At 40.2% G+C, this 22,437-nt stretch overlaps 2 protein-coding genes and 1 long non-coding RNA gene across 3 annotated transcripts in view; 2 read left to right on the forward strand and 1 right to left on the reverse strand.

Moving 5' to 3' along the window:
• Window positions 1–4,516: 4,516 nt before the first annotated feature.
• On the forward strand, window positions 4,517–21,272 carry LOC103289955 (flavin containing dimethylaniline monoxygenase 2). Its single transcript, XM_008145840.3, has 9 exons — window positions 4,517–4,630; window positions 4,987–5,124; window positions 10,471–10,659; window positions 13,341–13,503; window positions 14,022–14,164; window positions 16,335–16,534; window positions 17,740–18,095; window positions 18,561–18,633; window positions 20,405–21,272. Exons 2-9 carry the CDS (start codon window positions 4,993–4,995, stop codon window positions 20,739–20,741), a joined length of 1,593 nt encoding a protein of 530 aa, XP_008144062.1. The 5' UTR covers window positions 4,517–4,630; window positions 4,987–4,992; the 3' UTR covers window positions 20,742–21,272.
• LOC129147898 (uncharacterized) overlaps window positions 10,648–22,437 on the reverse strand; it is a 50,858-nt gene continuing 39,068 nt past the window's right edge. Inside the window, exons 2-4 of the long non-coding RNA XR_008555114.1 lie at window positions 16,990–17,052; window positions 13,071–13,155; window positions 10,648–10,727 (exon numbers count right to left, since the gene is read on the reverse strand). This is a non-coding gene — a long non-coding RNA (uncharacterized LOC129147898). The remainder of the gene's footprint in view (window positions 10,728–13,070; window positions 13,156–16,989; window positions 17,053–22,437) is intronic.
• The window catches only part of LOC103289957 (flavin-containing monooxygenase 1), a 29,027-nt gene continuing 27,022 nt past the window's right edge, over window positions 20,433–22,437 (forward strand). Inside the window, exon 1 of the mRNA XM_008145841.3 lies at window positions 20,433–20,478. The gene's annotated coding sequence lies outside the window, so the exon portion shown is untranslated. The remainder of the gene's footprint in view (window positions 20,479–22,437) is intronic.

The following is a 22,437-nucleotide window of genomic DNA, read 5'->3' on the forward strand; positions in this document are numbered from 1 at the left end:
GCCTTACTGCACAGGACAGAAACTCAAATATAATGTTGAATAGAAGTGATGAGATCAGACATCCTTGCCTTGTTCTTGATCTCAAAAATAAAGCATTCATTCAGTCTTCTATCATTAAGTACAATGTTAGCTGTAAATTATTTCATAAATGACCTTTACGTTGAGGAAGTTTCCTTTAATTCCTAGTTTGCTGACAATTTATATCAAGAATAGATGTTGATATGTATTTGTTGTTCATAATTTTTATCTTTACTTTTTTCTTCTTTTTCCTCTTTTTAAAGAATACCTTTCAGCATTTCATATAATACTGGTTTGGTTGTGATGAACTCCTTTAGCTTTTTCTTATCTGTGAAACTCTTTATCTACATATCTATCAACAAGTGATCCTAAAAATCAAGTGAATTAAAAATCTGAGGAACAGAATAAACTGGTGAACATAATAGAATCAGAGGCATAGAATGGGAGTGGATTGATAATTCTCAGGGGGAAAGGGGTGTCTGTGTGGGGGGTACGGGAAGAGACTGGACAAAAATCATACACCTATGGATAAGGACAACGGGGGGGAGGTAAGGGCAGAGGGGGGGTGGGAACCGGGTGGTGGGGAGATATGGGGGGGAAAAAGGAGAAACAATTGTAATAATCTGAACAATAAAGATTTATTTAAAAAAAAGAGTTGAAACCATCCTAAAAAAAAAAAAGAATAGATATTGAATTTTTGTCTGATGCTTTTTTTCTGCATCATTGAGATGATAGTATCATTACAATTTTTAGTTTATAAATATGGTGAATTCCATTGACTATTAAGCCAGCCTTGCATTCCTGAAATACACCTTACTTGGTCATGATATATTATCTATCCATCTATACATATAAAAGCCTAGCCCTAGCTAGTTTGGCTCAGTGTATAGAGCTTCGGCCTGTGGACTCAAGGGTCCCGGGTTCGATTCCAGTCAAGGGTACATGCCTGGGTTGTGGGCTTGGTCCCCAGTAGGGAGCATGCAGGAGGCAGCCAATCAATGATTCCTTCTCATCATTGATGTTTCTATCTCTCTCTTCCTCTCCCTTCGTCTCTGAAATCAATAAAAATACAGTTTTTAAAAAATAAAAATTAATTAATTAATTAATTAATTAATTAATAAAAGCCTAAGCAACCAAAAGACCCACTGACCCAACGACCAGTTGATCAGTTGCTATGATGCACACTGACCACCAGGGGAGCAGACGCTCGACGCAGGAGCTGCCCCCTGGTGGTCAGTGCACTCCCACAGCCAACCTCCTGTGGCCCCTCCCCCTGGCCAGCAGGTCCCCATAAGCCCCTGGTGCTAAACTATTCGTAGAGACCTGCTTCTGGGTCGCGGTTTCATACGTAGCAGAGCAGCTCCCTCACTGCGATCTATTGAAAGTCAGCCCTCGACACAAGGATTTGTCTTGCTCCTGTCTTCTCCCTTCCTGGGGGTCCGTCCACCCACTGCAGCGATGGTGTGGCAGGAGGGAATGAGGTTCCCCATCTCCCCCTCTCTCTTCCCCAGGGGCCGCCCGCCCACCGCTAGTGAGGGAAAGAGGGTGGGAGACAGGGAACCGTGCGATGGTGGGGCACCAAAGACAGCGTTGGTTCGTTCCTTCCGCACCCGGCCCAGTGACCATCGCCTCCTCTCCTGACCCCACCGAGGCCTTCGGGCCCAGGCTGAGACAGGGAACCAGGGGTGAGTGGCAGCGGACATGGCCCCTTTCCCGGCTCCCTCCTAGGGGTCTTGGCCAACCTTCTGTGGTCCCTCCCCCCTGTCCGGCCAACCTCCTGCAGCGGTCCCTCCCCCCTGTCCAGCCAACCTCCCACAGTGGTCCCTCCCCACCCCAGTTCCCCCTCCACACCCCCATGCACGAATTTGTGCACTGGGCCTCTAGTTTTTTAATAAAAGAACACTGAGGACTAACAAGGGGCTAAAGAGCACACTAAACCAAAAGGCACTTCATTCTTGTCATTGGGTACTTAGCTGGATCATCTGTGAAATCCTTGTTTTGTACATGTGACTGTGTATAGTATGTAGGTGTGTGGGTATGTTTGTGATTGAATCTAGTGTAAGGACTATAGCAGGCAAGCTCACTAACAAATTGAATAAATAAAACCTTTTTTTACCAGTTCATTATCAATGATAATAACTGATTTTCAAATCAGATTGGTAGAAAGGCTAACAGTTAAGAAATTGTTCTGTTTCAAGTTATCAGACACAAAAGAAACTATATTTTTTTAATTTTAAAGTACAGTTGGTATACAATATTATATCAGTTTAAGGTATACAACATAGTAATTCAACATTTATATACCTTATGATATAATAACCACCTGTCACCATGCAAAGTTATTACAATATTATTGACTAATAGTATATTCCCTGTTATGTATACTACATCCTGTGACTTATTTTATAACTGAAAGTTTGTACCTCATATTCCCCTTCATCTTTTTCACCCATCCCCCTTCTGCCTTCCCTCTGGCAACCATCCATTTGTTCTCTAAATTCATAAGCCTGTGTCTGTTTTGTTTTGTTTTTTCGTTTGTTCTGGGGTTTTTTGTGTGTGTTTTTTCAGATTCCCATACAAGTGAAATCATAGTATTTGTCTTTCTCTGAATTATTTTACCTAGCATAATACACTCTAGGTCCATCCACATTGCAAATAGCAAGATGTAATTGCTGAATAATGAAATTTCTTTATCGTTGAGTAATAATCCAGTGTGTGTGTGTGTGTGTGTGTGTGTGTGTGTGTGTGTGTGACATCTTATTTATCCATTTGTCTATTAATGGACACTTAGGTTGCTACCATACCTTGGCTATTGTAAATAATACTGCAATAAACATAGGAATGCATATATTTTTTAAATTAGTGTTTTCATTTTCTTCAGATAGACAGCTAGAAGTGGAACTGCTGGATAATATGGTAGTTCTTATTTTGTGTGAGAAACCTCTCTATTGTTTTCCACAGTGGCTGTACTAATTTGCAATCTCACCTACAATGCAAAAGGGTTCCCTTTTCTCAACATCTTTGCCAACACTTGTTACTTTTTGCTGTTTTTATAATAACCAATGCTACAGGTGTGAGGTGATATCTCACTATGGTTTTGAGTTGAATTTCCCTGATGACTGTGATGTCTTTTCATGTGTCTGTTGGCCCTTCGTATGTCTTCTTTAGAAAAAATGTCTATTCAGCTCCTCTGCCAATTTTTTAATCCAATTGTTTGGGTTTTGATATTTAATTATGAGTTCTTTATATATTTTGGATATTAACCCCTTATCAGATATATCATTTGCAAATATTTCTAATTCAGTGGGTTGCCTTTTTGTTTTGTGGATGGGTTCATTCACTATCAAACTTTTTAGTTTGATATAATCCTATTTATTTTTGCTTTTGTCGCTCTTGCCAGGGGAGACATGTCCAAAAATATATTTATAAGACCAGTGTCAAAGAGTTTTTGCCTATGTTTTCTTCTAGGAATTTTAGGGTTTCTGATCTTACATTTAAGTCTTTAATCCATTTTGAGGTGGGGTATTTTTTAATATGGTGTAAGAAAGTGGTCCAGTTTCATTTTTTGCATGTAGTTATGCAGTTTTCCCACCACCATTTATTGAAGAGTCTGTCTTTTCCCCATTGTATATTCTTGTTTCCTTTGTTGCAAGTTACTTAAGTCTTCTTAATTAATGGTAGTGCTAATAACAGATTGTAAAAAGATTAATTATCCAGTTCTATATCAATCCAGAAAGAGGGCAATGGACAGGAAAATCTTAGAAGGCCCACTAGATTCATCCAAGTCAGTGTACCCACAAGCAGACAGATCAAGATGAGATATGGATCTAGTCAGTGTAAGCAATCGAGGAAGAGATAAGCACAGTATGCTAGGACCTGGAAGTTGTCAAGTCTAAGAAAGCCAAGCCAAAAAAAAAGTATGTCATTTCTGAGAAATCCAGGGACACAATCTGTTTTATTCATCTAGACACAGTGATATGCCGGAAATAATGCCTAAACACAGAAGTGAATATTTGTGAGATGGATAACTAATCTATCAATTAAATGGAATTCATATAGCCATTAAAAAGGCCGCTATTGATATAAAGGTACTGAGATACTGGAAAGTGAAAAATCAAATTGGAAATCATACTTAGAGTGTGATTTCATTTTTGTTTGTGTGTGCATAGGTGTATGTATATAAATATTTGGAAAGATACAGCAAATTGTCAACAGTGGCTAAATTTATCTCTGTAGGATAGAGTTAAGGGTAATTTCAACTTCTTTTCATTTATTCATATTTGCATATTTGCTAATTTGCAAATGAACATTGTCTACATCCACTACAAAAATGGTTTTTAATCTATCTGTATGATATGTAAGTGTATATATAGTATTGGTACTATAAAGACATTTCACCACTACCCTGGACCTCAAAATATGGGCTCCTTGCTTGATTTCATCACTAACAAAGTCCTTGGAGTTTCCACTGGCAGAATGCTGGGATGAGACGCTCCTCCCATTTCTCACTGCCTCCTTCAACTCTTAAAACCCTTCTGACTGCCTTGGAGCACACAACCGACAAAGCCAACCATTGTGTGAGAGAGACAGCGCCAAAAAGGTAACAACAAAGGTAAGGGTAACAGCTGGGGGAAGAAGCTGACAAGGAAATGCTCTGCTCTAAACTCTAAGGCTCTCAACTGTAGTGAACATAACTGCAGATCTGGCTCATCTCCCTAGAACTTTGTCTTTTAACCACTTGGCTTTGTTAAATAGGTTGCTTTTAAATGTTGAACCAAGACTTTGTAAACAAGCCTTGTATAAAGCCCATGAGACTTTGGAATTTGACTACTGAGGCATTTTATTCCATTCCAGCTGGTTATTAAATTACCACTACTATAGCATTTAAAGCCCAGCACCTGACCACACCATAAGGCTCTCTTATCTTTTGCCCCACTGAAAGCCACTGACTGATCAACTCTGTGACAGGAGACCATGGCAAAGAAGGTGGCAGTGATTGGAGCTGGTGTCAGTGGACTGATCTCTCTGAAGTGCTGTGTGGATGAGGGACTCGAGCCCACCTGCTTTGAGAGGACCGAAGATATTGGAGGACTGTGGAGGTTCAAAGTATGTGAGATCTTCTTGTTTCTTGCACAGGTTGTTCTGCTATTACAGGGTGAAACATAGCTACTGATGAGCCTTATTGAGGGATTCCCTAAGCAACTTGGATCAGGTTTACTTCATGCAGCTATACAGGAGCTGAAGAAATAGGCTAGCATCTCTCCCAGGTCATTACTAGTCTAACACACACATGGCAAAGCCAGGCGTGTGAACAATCTCTTCTTATGCCTCTGTCTTGCAGCCCATTGTTTTTGTCATTCTCAAAGCAATATGCTAGTATTAGAGAACTTACAAAATAGAAGTGACAGGAGTTCTTTTCAAGACACCACTTCTATTCCAATCATTGAGCAAATGCTTTTTTAGAGAGTGTGCTCTTATTACTAATGATTTTTACTTTTCTCTGACAAATAGACCTTGTTTGCTTAGCTTTACTGATGACACTCTAGTATTACTCCTGGGAAACTCTTTAACTATATTATTAAATATACTCTATTCATTCAATTCATGCTATTAGCCAGATATAAATATTGGTAATGCCAGCCGCCCTTCAGAATTTGTATAAAAAAATAGAAAAATACATAGAGAGCTGTAAAGAATTATAATTATTCTTCCCACAATTTTTTAAATGAGTACTAGCTTATCACCTTCTAGGTGTGAGATCTTTGGCAAGTTATTTACATCCCTGTGTCTTAGTTTTCTCAACTGTAGAATAAAGATATTAACAGAAAAAATGTAATTATCTCAGTGCTATTTTAAAGATTAAGGGAGATCACTCATATCAAAAACTTATAATAGAGTACAATAAATGTAGCTACCATAGCTATGTTTGTATTTTATAGACAAGCAAATAGAAACAAAGAGGGTAAATGATGTGGTCATGGTCACACAGCTGGAGGAACTGGCATTCAAACCTGGGTATCCATGATTCCTAAGCAGCTAAATCCCTACTTATAAACATGTCTTAATTTGCACTCTTGCTCAGTAAGGTTAAACAAAACCTCAGCTCAGAACTGGAATGACAAGCTGAGGATTATGTATCAGGCACATCAAAATGAGGGATTAAAATAGGTAGGAACATCCCAAACAGGAGCAAACGGGTTGAGAGCATGAAAAGCAGACTTTCATATCGGCAGAGACCATCTGAAGTGCTCTTTCTACAAATGGACCTATTAAGGGGATGGGGAGGACATCCAGCAAACTGGATGTTCAGATCAAACTGAATTTTATGCCAAAGGGGATTTTTTTTCACATTGGGTTTATCAAAGGGACCCGAATAAAAGACATACCTGGGGGTTTCATAAAATACTAAATTTTGAACACCAGCCCAGACTTCCTTAATCAAAATCTTCTGAGTGGGGAGGACCCTATTCTTAACAAGAGTCCCTAATGAATACCATGATGAGACAAGTTTGGCAAATATTGCACAAATGCTAAATTTTTTAAATCTGTTCAATTCAGTGATCCAAGCACAGCCAGAACTAAGGATGGAAATATTGATACTTATTACAGAACAGGTAAATTTGCAGAGAGGAAACTGGAAAATCAGCTGAATCACATTCATTTTTTATGAGCATCTGCTCATTAAAATCAATGTAGCTTTTCTTGAGCAGGTGAACATTCCTGTTTTAACCAAAGATGTGCTATTTTTGTCCACTCTCAGTTCACATGGAGATCCCATTTGGGGTTCTACCCCCCAGGTAGACTTTTTTACCCTAAGAAAGAATGCGAAATTATAACAAATTTCTATTTAATAATAAATTTGTCATTGTTTTGCTTTATTACCTGACTTGGGATTTAATATCAAAGAGTCAATGTCCCTTACTTAATTATCATTAGTTTGGCAGCAGAAGAATGAGAGTTTTTTTTAGTGATCTGTCAAAAATTATGACTTGGTGAACTCTAAGAAGATGCCCCAAAATATTTCTCCTGCTCTCCTATTCTGGTAGTAGAGATAACGTCCTATCGATTAAAAAAGTTAGACTAAAATTTAAATTAATTAAGTCTTATCCTATATAATAAAAGCCTAATATGCAAATCGACTGAACAGCAGAACGACCAGTGGAATGACCAGTTGCTATCACACTCACTGAACACCAGGGGGAAGATGCTCAATGCAGGAGCTGCCCCCAGGCTGCAGGCCCCAGGCCAGCCAAGATGGGTGCCAGTGGGAGCCCCCTAATCACTCCGCCAGCCACCCTACAGATCAGCCCTGATCGTCTGCCAGGCCTAGGGAATTTTGTGCACCGGGCCTCTAGTTAGGTATAAAATAGTTAAGTACATAAATCCACGGGAGCTGTAATAACATCACATTTTAAACCTGGCTTACAACTATATTCAATATAGAAATGTAAACAATTTTCTCTAATGAAAGAAGACAAGGAATCTCTCTGCAGAGTGAAACATACAATGGGCAAAATTTCAGAAGCCAGTGAGGCCAGTGAGGCTCTTGATTACCAGGAGACTGTACTGCCAAAGGGAGGAGGTACTGAAAAGGAGGCTGAGGCCTCCACACCACTCCAAGACACTCATCCATCCAAAATCAATTTTGAAAATAGATTATTCTTTAGTTTCCATAATTATACAATCCTTCTACAATTACATACCACATTTAGTAGTGACAAGTTAAAACAAAATTTAAGAATTCTTGTCCCACCAGGTCGGTGTGGCTCAGGGGTTAAGTGTTGACCCATGAACCAAGAAGTCACACTTTGATTCCCAGTCATAGCACATGCCCCAGTTGCAGACTCCATCCTCAGTAGGGGGCATGCAGGAGGCAGCCAATCACTGATTCTCTCTTGACACTGCCGTTTCTAACTCTCTCTCCCTCTCCTTTCCTCTCTCTGAAATCAATAAAAACATTTTTTTAAAAAAGAATCCTTGTCCCATGCCCTGCTCAGAGGGTGCTGAATTCTTGTAAGAGGTTCTTCAGTACCCCCTAGTGGCAGCTTTGGAACATGGAGAAGATGGGTAAAATATTTCTAGCACTTTTTCCAAGGGGAAGCACTCATCCCATACAGCATCTCATTTTTCTTCACAATATTTCTAGGAAGTAGGTATTATGATGATTTTCACATATGAAGAGGAAACTGAGGTTTAGGATATGCAACTTGCCCAGAAGAACATTGGTGGTGGAAAACAACAAAAATGAAGGTCTGTAAGATTCCTGACCGCCCTCACACTTAGTAATTTTACTGAGGTATTGAAAGACGAAACCATAATCGTTCTTCAGCCATTATCCCGCTCTGCCTCCTTTATTGTTCCCGATACCTGTGCTCACAAGGAAGCAATATACATTTCTTTTGTGCGTGTGTGTTTTTTTAACATTTGGATATAATCTATCTTTTCCCAGCTACATATACAGCATAAGGATTAGGAGTGCTAATCCCCATGCAGTCAAAAATCCACATATAACTTTTTACTCCCCCAAAACTTACTTTCTAATAGCCTACTGTTGACCAAAAGCTTTGCCAGTAACATAAACAGTCAATTAATACATATTTTATATATGTATTCATTATGTACTGTATTCTTATAATAAACTAAACTAGAGAAAAGCAAATGTTATTAAGAAAATCATAAGGATTGTATGTATTTATTGAAAACACTGACGTATAAATGGATGCAACCTGAAACATCACTGTTAGGTCTGATCAAATAATTGAATCGATGCCCCCTCCCCTGGGAACTGACCTTTAGGCCACTTTACAACAGACATTCCACTTGCTAAGACCATTTTCTCTCCCCTCCAGACTTTCCCAGAAGCCAGACCTGCACAGAGAATTCTCCACCCAGAAAAAACCTGCCTAGAGTCCTTTAAAAACCTCTGACTCCCTGTCTTTGGGTGCTGGTGCCATTTGGGGGCTCAGCCCAGCTGGTATCCAGATGACCTAATAAATTCATAATTCTTTACCCCTTTTGGCCTCATGTGTTCCTCCTTTGGTGACCCTAACAATCACTTTCTGTCTTAAAATGTGACTCCCTCAAGATCCACACTTAGACCCACATTTAGCAAGGATTCTACATATTTGCTCTCAGATCATATCACCAGACATGATCTGAGAGCAAATATCGTTTTAGCTTTGGTGACTCATTTTGAAACTAATAACCCCTGTGAAGCACAATACATATAAAGAGCAGGCTCCTTCTGCTATGTATAAAAGAGTCGATATCCCAGTTTACTTGTTCTTAACTCTTTGAAAGTGAAGAATAGTATGAAGAAATAACGTGGAGTCATTATAGTCAAGTTGCTAAATTGCCAAAATCAAGTAGGTTGAGGAATGAGGAAACAATTCTATTCTTGTTTTAACTAGCCTGTTAAACTTAAATTAAAATTAAACTTTTTAACTTTCCAGGCCTGCATTAATGCCTAGTTATGCATTAAACCTCCAGACAGCCCTCTGGTTACCCCCTAAAGGACTAAGGAAAAAATGTTCATGTATCCAGACCACCTGACATCCATTAACCTTTTGCACTCGGATGTCGAGTGTGACTCGACACGGTTAGCATTAGAATAAAGGAATCGAGAAAAAAGCAAGTGAGTGCAAAGAGTTAAACAGAGAACTGGTCTTCTAGAGAATTACCATCTTGGATCAATCCAGAGGCTAAGAATGCAAGACTGATTCTTCTCAAGAATGTACTTTTTACTCTAAGAACTCATAGCTTTTCTTTCTTCTTTGAACACTCTGGGCATTACCTAGTTGTGTTTCCGATTTGCAAACTCTAAGACCCTTAAAAAATCTTTATCATGTATTTCTAGCAAAGCTTCCAGACTTCTTTTGAGTTTGTTTGACAAAATCAAGTACAACTTCTTGTACAGAAAATGCCAGAAAACTCAGGTGTGATAGTGAGTGTGCCTGTGTCAATATGTTAGAGCAGCTATGCTAGGTGCCTTTCTTATAGTGCAGTGAGAAGTGAGCTGAAACTGATGGTTTTGTTGACGCTTATCGCTTCCTCAATAACAACAGACACAATCATTGAACAGCTAATACCCCCAATTTTAGCAGCTGAGGTTACTCATTTTAATTGAATGAGTACTATTATGTTCTCTGACCAATGTTTCAGAATTTATTGGTTCTTAAAGAGGTAGAAGGTATAGCCTCCCCAGGGGAAATTTCAGAAGGGATTGCTAAATATGACCAAAGAAGGATGGTTCCCACTCCCAAGCCCACCAATGGCAATAGCCCCTCCAGTGAGCCACACTGAAAGGCTCCTCCTGGGGCCTACCACACAGGATGATGGACATGTATACTGCACCCAAAAGGATCACATCACCCAGGGGTCAGATATGAAAGAAGACTAGGAAACCAAGGGAACTTTTAAATGCATGATTATCACTTTTATTTGATCCTTTAGGAAAATGTAGAAGATGGCCGAGCGAGTATCTACCAATCTGTCATCACCAACACCAGCAAAGAAATGTCCTGTTTCAGTGACTTTCCAATGCCTGAAGATTTCCCAAACTTCCTGCACAATTCTAAGCTTCTGGAGTATTTCAGAATCTTTGCCAAAAAGTTTGATCTTCTAAAATATATTCAGTTCCAGGTATTGTATTTTGAGGGGAATTGTTTTCTCTACATTAGTTCACATCACATTTAAATCGAGAAGTTACTCTGATAATGAAAGAGATTTTAGATAAAACAAAGTATTGCAATCCAATTATTTGCTGAAAGATGAGAGAATAGAAAACCCAAAAAGAATGTCATTACCCTGATACTATAAATTGTATACATTAACAGAAGAGAAAAATCATCCGTTAAAAGTAAAGGTTTGTATGATGATGATAATGATAGGAAAACTGCATTTAAACTAATATTTGTAACCACGAAAGAATCTTATCCTCATTTCCCTTTAAAAAAAAACATATGGAAAAAAAATAATCAACAACAAAACACCAATATCACCAATATCTCACTTAACATGCTGAATTTTTATCAATAACCTACACTCTGAGAACTACTAACTGTGCTTAGGAAATAACGTTTAAATTATATCTCAGAACACATAACTCCTAATGGAGCTTAGGGTTTTTTTAAACACATCTCAGTTTCTCAGTAATTTCAGTTTTGCTCCAGGCTTGTATTATATTAATTTATAATAGTTGACTTCAGTGAAAATCTGTATTTGTAAGCACTATTAAAATGTCCATGCCAGGCTGGTGTGGCTCAGTGGTTGGTTGAATGCTGACCTATGAACTAGGAGGTCACGGTTCAATTCCCAGTCAAGGCACTTGCCTGGATTGCAGGCTCAATCCCCAGTGTGGGGCATGCAGGAGGCAACCAATCAATGCTTCTCTCTCATCATGGATGCTCCTCTCTCTTCCTCTCCCTTCCTGTCTGAAATCAATAAAAATATTTTTTTTTAAATATCCAGTCCCATCTAATGTAGTTTTTCCCAAATTCCTGGTAGATCCATCCTATAAATGACAGACCCTTTATATCAGAAGCTTTTATAGATCTTTGTCTACTTAGCTACCAATCTATTTAATAGATATATTGCCCTTACATAACATGTAATTTATATTCTCTTTTTGTTGTTGTTGTTACTCCTTACCTGAGGCTATTTTTTCATTGACTTTTTAGAGAGTAGAGGAGGAGGAGAGGGAGGGAGGGAGAGGGAGAGAGGGAGGGAGGGAGAGGGAGAGAGGGAGAGAGGGAGAGGGAGAGAGGAAGAGAGGAAGAGAGGGAGAGAGGGAGAGGGAGAGAGAGAGAGAGAGAGAGGGAGAGAGGGAGAGAGGGAGAGAGGGAGAGAGGGAGGGAGGAGAGAGAGAGAGAGAGAGAGAGAGAGAGAGAGAGAGAGAGAGAGAGAGAGAGGGAGGGAGAGAGAGAGAGAGAGAGAGAGAGAGAGAGGGGAGAGAGGGAGAGAGGGAGAGAGGGAGAGAGAGAGAGAGGGAGAGAGAGAGAGAGAGAAACATCAATGTAAGAGAGACACATTCATCAGTTGCCTCCTGCACTCACCCCAACTGGGGCTTAGGATCAAACCTCCAATCCAGGTGCATGCCCTTGACCGAGAATCAAATCTGTGACCCTTTGATGGGTGGGCCAACACTCTAACCACTGAGCCCACCAGCCAGAACAATCGTCTCTATTCTTTGAAAAATCATGTTAGAGTTGCAAGGAAACTAGTTTTCTTGTTCACTGTGTCACTGCTGCAATTGTTTTCTGGAGGCTGGAGAGGGGTTAGGAAAATGCATTTCCGTGTTTTGGTCTCGGAGTTGGTATAAACCCTAAGATGTTAGGGCTCAACTCAAAATGTAAATGACTCTGTTGCATGTCTAATCACCTTCTGAGTGATACTGAAGGTGTTGGTGCTCAAACCACATTTTGAATAGCAAGAATCCACAGGACTTTAGCTAGTATACTACTCTGGACTACAAATCTGAAATCTTTACTCTCTGCCAAAAATGCCCAGATGTTTTATAATACTTTCATAAGCTTTATATTAATATTTGATATACATTTTTAAAATTTGAACAGTCTCAAAAATTAGCAATGCTACATTTTGAAAAATATCTGAAAATGTGAAAAGCATGCATAAGAGGCTCAAATTCTTGCAAACAAGAGGAGTATGCATCTCCTCTAAAAGTGAGAAAAGCTTTGCTTCCATTTGACATTGTTCTTAAATACAACAGACATACGACCTTCATGTGTACTTTTAAAAACTCACAGACCTCCAGACAGTAAGCTACATTTTAAAAAATCAACGAACCACTAAATTATTTCATCCAAATGAGATCATGAACAGTATTGCTATCATGATTTTTCCTATTCTAAAAATATAAAATATACCATTCACGGAGTGCTGACAATATGCCAGTCACCATGCAAATCACTTCTCATGAAACATCTTCTCTAGCACAGTGTCTGCACAGAAGTGGACACATGAAAGGTTCTTGATAAATACTATGTGATCACTTGAATGATAAATATGAATTTTGCATCTTGCCCAAAGCTTACCAGCCACGCCTGCATCTCGCTCCAGTTCTCAGTCAGCTGAGTGAGGCATCTCGAAGAAAACAGCATGTCCTCAGTTGGTATCTCCCTACCAAAGAAGAATGAGAAGGCTGAGCATAGCAGTCTTTGGCTTAACTGGCTTGAAATGGATTCAAATGGAACCTAAATTGTATCAAACATTGCATTCTACCCATCCCCACTCCTTAGGGCACTGGACAAGGCCCCTGTATGCCAGATTAATTCTCAATGATGCCTTCTCTATGTTCGTTTAAGACAACCGTCCTCAGTGTGAAAAAATGCCCGGATTTCTCATCCTCTGGCCAATGGGAGGTTGTCACCGAGAGCCAAGGCAAGGAGCAAAGTGCCATCTTCGATGCGATTATGGTTTGCAGTGGCCATCACATCCTTTCTCACATCCCACTTGAGTCATTTCCAGGTGAGGCCTAGGGGATTCCCAGCTTTTCAGAGCAGGTGTCTAGGTACTTTGTATGCAGTTTGGAATGATCATCTTTGTTTCTGCTGACCTCTCTGGTCTTGGTTACACAGGAATCCAGCTAACCTCCTCCAAAGTCAAGATTTCAGAAAATTCATATCCACATTGCCTCCGTGTTGGAGAGGCCTGTTTAGCCATGTGCCTGCTTTGGCCTTTTTCTATCCTGCCAAACAGCTATGACTTTGTTCTGTTCTTGGAGCCTTTTCTGCAGAACCATGCCCATGGACAGAGTTAGTGGGGAAAGTTCCTGGAAACTCTTTTGGTCCTGGACCATATACTTAACGTAACATTTCTTATATGCTTTATACTTTGAGTTTATCAATTGGCCTTGCTATTATAACTCCCCTAAGAGAGGAAGAGGCAAAAGAAATGATTAACCCCAGGAAGGAAAAATTGGCAATGCAGTTTTCTTGAAATTAATTTGACATAGTTGACAGGCTTCTCTCTTTTTCCTCCTGAAGGTATAGAGAGGTTCAAAGGCCAGTATTTTCACAGCCGCCAATACAAGAACCCAGAGGGATTTGAGGGGAAGCGCATCCTGGTGATTGGAATAGGAAACTCAGCCTCAGATATTGCCGTGGAGCTGAGCAAGAAGGCTTCTCAGGTGCAAAGCTCTCTGCTTACCTTGTACCTTGGAGGAAAGGAAAGGGGAGGGGGCACATTGGAAAATCTGAGCCATGTAATCAAGGCTCCATTACTCCTTAACTGGTTGGTTGGTTGGTTGGTTGGTTGGTTGGTTGCTCGGTTGCTTCATGTGGTATCAGAAAATCTGTCTGTCAAGAAGCCACAGTTTACCTCCCAGCTCTTCCACTATCAGCTGTGAAACCTAGGCTGAGTCATTTCACTTCTCTGGGCTACAGTTCTCTCACTTTGTAAATGGGAAGTTTTGACCAGATGACTTTCAGCCTAAGAGGTCTTGTTTCCACCCAGGGGCCTTAGTGAAAAGCTGACCTGTTCATATATGGGGCAGGGAGAGTGGAAGCATTTAGAAATTTAGTGCACATTTGAATTATATTTGAAATGTAAATAATCCTCAGTTATCCAAAGATTATGACAAGAAAGATTAGTCAGTAAGACTCCCAACCAAGATCATACATATTTAGGTGCAGACTGAGCCCTTTCAACTACTGTCATCTTTGTACCTGCTCAGGAATGACACAACTGAGCTGCGAAGGTGTCAAACATTCCAGAATGTAGATAATGCTGACATCGATGATTGGGAATAACAGAAAATAAATCCCTTCCAGTAGAACAGACCTAGGCAAAGATGGGAAAATAGCTATGGTTCCTCTCCCCAAAGCATTCCCTCCCCACAGGGCCTGGGCCCAGGAGCCCTATCACTTGTACACTAGCCTCCTCAGCCTGGCTTCTTCTGGCTACACAGGAATTACATACCTATGTCCACAACCAGCAAAACTGTCCTGTTATGAGTCTCGTACTTTCAGCGCTTGAGATGCCAGGTAGCAAACATGATAAACAAACATGGTGTAACCCCAGATTAATGAAGGGTTTACACTGGAACCTGTCAAAGTCACCTATCCGGTCATTGCCAAGGAAGAAGGGGAGACAGTAAGTATTGGGAAAAGAACATGTAAATACTTCACAAGCTAAGGAGTTGAGGTCCTTCCCAGCAAAATTGGTCTCCAAATTCTTGTTTACTCCAGACATGTGGCACTACAGGAAACTCCTCTCCTCCAGCCTAAATTCGCAAAGTAATAATAGCTAGCAGACAATAGTTTAAGTACTTTATTTATGCCACCTGATTTAATCTGCATAATAATCCCATGAGGCAGGTACTATTAATATCCCCATTTTGCAGAAAGAGAAACTGAGGCACAGAGAGGCTGAAATAACTTACCCAAGGCAACACAGCCTGTACGTGATAGGGCTGGGGTTCAAACCTAGGGAGTCTAGATGCAGAGTCCTGGATCTGGAGTCCATGATCACAAACACTTAAGGGAACTGGTTTTCTTACACATGAATCATAGTTAACTGTTTATCTGGGACCACTTTATACATCAGAACTCATAGAATGGCAGGTAAAATTTTGAGAGCAATTCAAATATGCATTTGGGCAATGGGGGAGTAACAGTAAGCAAGGTAAACCACCTATCTGGAAATATGTAAATATATAATTTCAAAATGAGAGAAATCTGAGTAAGCAAGGTAAAGAACATACCAGAAAGAAGACTCAGATGTGTATTTCAAGAAAATGGGAATCACGGTATACGTTCAGTTTTAACACTTAAAATACATAACTGTTCTTTTAAGTGTGGGAGGAAGCTGACACCCCTTGGTATTCCCACTCTAAGGAAATACAGATCTATGCATGTGCGCCTACATAGTCATTGGGCTGTCTTTCCTAGGATTATAATTAATTAATATAATTAATCCTTTCCTAGGATTATAATTATAATTACCTTTACTATAAAAGAAATGTGGGCAGGTGGGAAGGTGAGAAGAGGGGAGGAGCACCAAACCACAACTGTAAACGTGGTAAAGACTTGTGGGTTTTATAATTGGTATTAGCCCAAAGATTTTCTCATGTTTTCAGGAAAGTTCTCAAGACTGTTGTAGAACTCTATCAATGTGAACACCCCTGGGTACTTCTATGATAAAGTTGCCACAGAGCAGTGAAAACAAAATGGTATTTCACTTGGAAGTCAATCATCTTTAAGATAAAGCATTGCAGGAAATTCAGGGGCCATACATAGTAGATTCCTCCCAAAACGGACGATGCCCTAACATAAACTGTCTTTCTTTTTGCTTATAAGGTGTTTCTCAGCACCAGGCAAGGTTCCTGGGTCCTCAGCCGTATCTCTGACAATGGCTATCCCTGGGACATGGTGGTCCACACCCGGTTTCGCGCCATGCTCCAAAATGTCCTGCCACGAGCAGTTCAAAAATGGATGTTGGAACGACAGATGAATCAGTGGTTCAACCATGAAAATTATGGCCTTGAGCCTCAAAACAAGTAGAGTTATTTTGCTTTCTTTATGGTATACTCACTGGTAAGCAAGGTTGCTAGAGGTACTTCTCTTCACAAAGGGCCAAATTGCTAACATGGTATAGGTCATGGAGTTTGAATTCCAAATTTGTTCTGTATGCATTTTAAAAAGTGAGTACTTAAGAAGATCAGTAGAAATGGTATGAGCTGCTCCAAAAAAGCAAAAGTAGGTCATGAAAAGTACTTTCTATCACCCAGAGCTGTTCAACATCAGAAAGGCTGCTTAATGAGATTGTGACCTTCCTTTCAGAGGGTTGTGGTAGGAAACATGTATCAGAGTCTCCATCCGATGATTTATGTTCTGATAACTCTGTGTATCATGGGGGTTCTTCCCATGGGCAGCTTTGAGAACATAATCACTGTCTCTTTGCAAAAAAAAAAAAAAACAATCTCTGTTCATCTCAAAGTTATACATCACTAACCTTATAAACTCAAGCAAACATTATAGATGTTTGTTTTTCTTTAGTTGATAATAGGCTCTTCCCCTTAAAAAAAAAAAAAAGACAAAACAGAAGAGCTTTAGAATCTTTCAACAAATGCCATGTGACTGCTGCATGCTGAGATATGATATCTGTAGCGTGTATTGCCTTAACCCTACAAGAAAGAGAACTTAAGAAATATAAGCAGACTTTGCTTCACTGCCCATGCTATCACATATGGAGATTTCATGGATATTTGAGATTAGCAACTATCTCCAATATAATTCTATGCATTAATTTTCACACTGATTCCTTACTAATTTTTAAAACTCATGGGAATTTAATATGTTTTCCCTTTCTTACTTATGATCAGATAGAGATTAAATGGAGCAAGATAATTAAAGGTAGATAATATAAAAGAATGCTAGAAACATCAATGGGCTAATAACTGGAATACTCAGCGATTAACCATAAGCACCTGCATTTTGTATAAGCCCCTGGGGATGCTTTCATTTTTTTGAAATACCTTTCATCCCCATCACCCACATTTTCCCCCTTTGTTAAGGGAGAGATTTGTAACATGAAAATAAAGTCAGGTAGTAAATTTGGGGTCAAGCCAACTAATCAAGTTAGAAAGTTTTATGGATATTTGAAAAAACTCTTTATTTTCAGAGCCAAACCCACAAAATATCAAGACAGTTCAAGACTCCTCATTAAATGCTCCTTCTGAGTGTTTTCTTCTGTGTGTTTTAGATACCTTATGAAAGAATCTGTATTAAATGATGACCTTCCAAGTCGTATACTCTATGGAGCCATCAAGGTGAAATCAAGAGTGACAGAGCTCACAGAAACTTCTGCCACCTTTGAGGATGGGACCGTGGAAGAGGACATTGATGTCATTGTCTTTGCAACAGGATATACATTCTCTTTTCCCTTCCTAGAAGACTCACTTGTGAAAGTAGATGATAATATGGTCTCGCTATATAAATACATGTTTCCTCCTCACCTGGAGAAGGCAACCCTTGCCTGCATTGGTCTCATCCAGCCCCTAGGTTCCATTTTCCCAACTGTCGAACTTCAAGCTCGTTGGGTGACGAGAGTTTTCAAAGGTAAGTGAGTGGCTGAGGTCTCACACCTGGTAGAGTTTGCTCAATAATGAGTTTAGATAAGAAGATTGCTAATCTTGGCTGCTCTCTTACGATTTACATCCTAAAAAGTTAGTGGAGACATCACAAAATAACAAACACAAAGATATAATAATAAACATCTGTAATCATTCCTTTAATATATTAGAAAGATCTGTGAATTTTGGGTGTGAGGGCGATCTGGCTGCAACATCTGTCACCCCACTGATCACCAGGATTAATTCCGCTGATCTGGCTGGTTAGGAGGGTGTCCCTCTCCTCCCTCACTGATCTATGTGCATCCCTACGAAGCTGCGTGCTGGGTCAAGAGGATGACCTTCCCCCCCAAAGAAGAGGACCGATCTTGGGTCAAGGGTATAGGAGTAGCTGAGCTCTCCTGCTAGAACCTCCAAACAAACCCACTACTTAAACCAGCCTTTTATATTCTAGGCTTGTGTACCTTGCCCTCAGAGAGGGCTATGATGGAAGACATTATCAAGAGGCACAAAAACAGAACTGACCTGTAAGAATTTTTTTTTAATCTTTACCTAGAGCAGTGTTTCTCAAAGCACAGTGAGTACTCTACCCACCTGTAAGAACTACCTAGCTGTTCATTAAAAAATGCAAATTCTACGGCAACAGCCTAGACCAACTGAATCAGAATCTCTGGATGAGACTGGACGTTTGTATTTTTTGTGTTCTTTCTAGGTGATCCTTATATACTAGAGGCCCGGTGCATGAAATTCGTGCACGGGGGGGGAGGGGTTGTCCCCCAGCCCAGCCTACACCCTCTCCAACCTGGGACCAGTGGGATCGGGCCTAAACGGGCAGTTGGACATCCCTCTCACAATCCAGGATTGCTGGCTCCTAACTGCTTGCCTACCTGCCTGCCTGATTGCCCCTAACCGCTTCTTCCTGCCAACCTGATAAACCCCTAACTACTCCCCTGCAAGCCTGATCAACACCTATCTGCTCCCCTGCCAGCCCGATTGCCCCTAACTGTCCTCCCCTGCAGGCCTGGTCACCCCCAACTCCCTCCCCTGCTGGCCCAGTCACCCCCAACTCCCTCCTCTGCCCTCCCCTGCCGGCCTGGTCGCCCCTGTCCTCCCCTGCTGGCCTGGTCACCCCTAACTGTCCTCCCCTGTAGGCCTGGTTGCCCCCAACTGCCATCCCCTGTAGACCTGGTCCCCCCCAACTGCCTTTCCTTGCAGGGCTGGTCCCTCCCAACTGCCCTACCCTGCCGGCCATCTTGTGACGGCCATCTTGTGTCCACATGGGGGCGGCCATCTTGTGTGTTAGAGTGATGGTCAATTTGCATATTATCTCTTTATTATATAGGATAGTAGTTTAACAACCAACTACTTAAAGATAGGAATTTTACCAAATCAGAACATTTTTCCCTTGACTGAATTTCATTTGTTTTGTATGACGCCCATATTAAATTCCATGTCTTCTCAGGCCACTCACACACTGTGTTTAGAGAGGGAATGGTGTTAATGTAAGAAACATTCAAACCTTTGAAGAATTTCTGGAGTTTGAGCCAAACTATTGACAATTGCCAGGAAGCAGAATCTCAATGGATTGAGATAATGCTTGGGAGAATGACAGTTTTGTACCTTATTTTATACATTATAATCAAAAGAGGAAACAATAAAAAATTATTTGAGTTATATGAAATCTATTGGTGATATATTAAGGAGGTGGGAGAAAGCAAAAGGGGGATCTCTGTGATTGGATAAAAAGTAAAATGATAGACACATACATGTGTGACATGAAGGTTCGAGGATTTCTACTTTGTGATTGAAGTGGAACGAGGTTCAAGTGGGTTGAGTCCCCTTGGAAAGTTGACTTGGAGCCTTATATGACATGAAGGGGTTAGCTCATGTCCAAATGTTCATTCATCTAACATTTATTGAGCATCATATGCCAGCCAGAGTGCCAGGGACTCTACTAATTTAATAAGCAAATATTAAGAGTCTCCTCTGTGCAAGACACTGGGCTAGGTTTTCATCTGTTACCTCATCAATCTTGACAACAATCCTGACTAGTTGGTACTCTGCTTAGTAAATACCAAATAGTCATCATGATTGTAAATGTTGTCACATTCCTCGAAGTCCCATGGATTTTACAGTCTATGGTCAATCTGAAATACAGGCCTCCTGATGGGATAAACCAACACTTTCCATTTATTTGTTCACTCATTCCTTCACCCTGTCAATAGCTATCAAATGCCTACTGTTCTTATATAACTTTGAAAATCTTGTGAATCTGCCCTTCTCACTTTCTTCATTAAGGTTTGGAGAGAGCCAGAGCCAGATTCTGCAGACCAAGTACATCGATTATTTGGATGAGCTCGCCGCAGAGATAGGTGCGAAGCCAGACCTCCTCTCTCTCCTGTTCAAAGATCCTAAACTGGCTGTGAAACTCTATTTTGGACCCTGCAACTCCTATCAGTATCGCTTGGTGGGGCCTGGACGATGGGAAGGAGCCAAGAGTGCCATCCTCTCCCAGAAACAGAGGCTGCTGAAGCCTCTAAAGACGCGCGCTCTAGAGCCGGCTTTTAACTTCCCAGTTTCCCTCCTGTTGAAAATCCTGGGGCTTCTTGCTATTGCTTTGGCCTTTTTTTTCTAACTACAGGCTACTAATCCACCAGCTTTTGGCTTTATATCAGTCAGTACCACTTAAAGGAAAAAAAAAAGACAGAAAGAAAAAATATATATCCTAAAGTTTAGAGTTGAGAGGGAAAGAGTAAGAGAGGTAACTGTGGAGAATTAGCAGGATTAGGTCTATGTATGAAACCAAAATAGTGTCATGAAATGTCTTTGCCATTTCACTCTTCCCTCAAGTTATCTAGACTCTCCAAAAAGGACAATCAAATAACGTGGGCTAAATAGTGTCGCCAGCCCTGATATAGGCGAGCTGTGCAGAAAACAGCAGAATTACACAGAATGAAGAGTGGACCCCACTGTTTAAATCACTGGAATATTTAAGTTACAGGTACATATTTAAACACCTGTTTAAACAGTCTTCCTATCCGGATTCTATTTGGTGACAAAGTTCTCAGACATTAGGTCACATTCCATTTGCTTGGTGGGGAATCATTAAAAAATAAAAAATGAAAATAGACTTTAAAGCCATGGCAATACTCAGACTCTAAGAGTCTCATATCAAAAGCCAAGCATTTCTTATAATTCTTATATTTTCTTATATTTCTTACATTTTTCTTATATGTTGACAGAAACACTGCTGTAAAAGTAAACATCCCATGATAGATATGTACTATATACTTAGTACTTATTATAGACCAGACATTGTGCTCTGTGCACATTATGTGTATTATATCATTTAATTCTCACAACAATTCCAGGAGATGGTTGCAGCTATTATACCGATTTAGCAGATATGAAATTGAGATTCATAGCAATTGAATGACATGCACAAGACCATACAAATGGTCTTACGATGGAGCTGGCATTAGAACCCAGATTTGCTTGACTCCAGAACTAAAGATGATAACCTTGCCCTATAAAATCCCTAGTATTGATAAAGTACTGAATAGTGTATATTATTTACAATCATATATATACTTTTGGAGGACAGCACTCCTTGTAAATATGATCTGATTATATTTGGTTTATAAATCAGCTAACCCTAAGAAATTTGAAGTAATTTTACAGTGAAAGATACCTATACAATAACATTAAAGATCATCGACATTTTGGAAAAACAATCATCAAGGAGGAAAAGTATATTTCCCAAGTAGATGAAAATCATTATGAAGATTGAGCTTTGTATTTAGTTCTAACCTTACAGATAACCTAGGCAAAAAGCTAAATCATATGTAATATTTGTCATCTGATCAAAGGAAGCATACCAGTTTGTCAGGAGAAACAAACATTTTCTTAAAACTGAAGTCCAAAAAAGACCAAATTAATTCAATGTCAATAGACATTGAGCAATATAATAAACATCTGGTTATGAAACATGCACTACACACCCACTGAGCTTTGGGAGATAAACTCTGCCATAGGCCCAGACCAAGGCCTTCAAAAAGAGGTAAAAGGTCAGAGGTTAAAGGATTTAGGCAAACTTCTGCTCTTACTCCTTCAAAGCCTCTGCTGACATTGTTCTTCTCTTTGCCTGCATTTCTCTGTCAAAAGCCTAGAACAGTGGTCGGCAAACCACGGCTCGCGAGCCACATGCGGCTCTTTGGCCTCTTGAGTGTGGCTCTTCCACAAACTACCACGTGCGGGCACGCACGTACAGTGCAATTGAAACTGCATGGCCCATGCGCAGAAGTTGGTTTTCAGCCTGGGCAAGTCTATTT

Source organism: Eptesicus fuscus, chromosome 22 (genome assembly GCF_027574615.1).
Source record: "Eptesicus fuscus isolate TK198812 chromosome 22, DD_ASM_mEF_20220401, whole genome shotgun sequence".
In the NCBI taxonomy this organism is placed as follows: domain Eukaryota; kingdom Metazoa; phylum Chordata; class Mammalia; order Chiroptera; family Vespertilionidae; genus Eptesicus; species Eptesicus fuscus.

Coding starts and splice junctions, on each gene's coding strand:
- LOC103289955 (XM_008145840.3), top strand. CDS start 4,993: ATGGCAAAGAAGGTGGCAGTGATTGGAGCTGGTGTCAGTGGACTGATC. Junction 16,535..17,739: donor GGCCTTGAGCCTCAAAACAA/GTAGAGTTATTT, acceptor TGTGTGTTTTAG/ATACCTTATGAAAGAATCTG. Junction 18,096..18,560: donor GGTGACGAGAGTTTTCAAAG/GTAAGTGAGTGG, acceptor TTTATATTCTAG/GCTTGTGTACCTTGCCCTCA.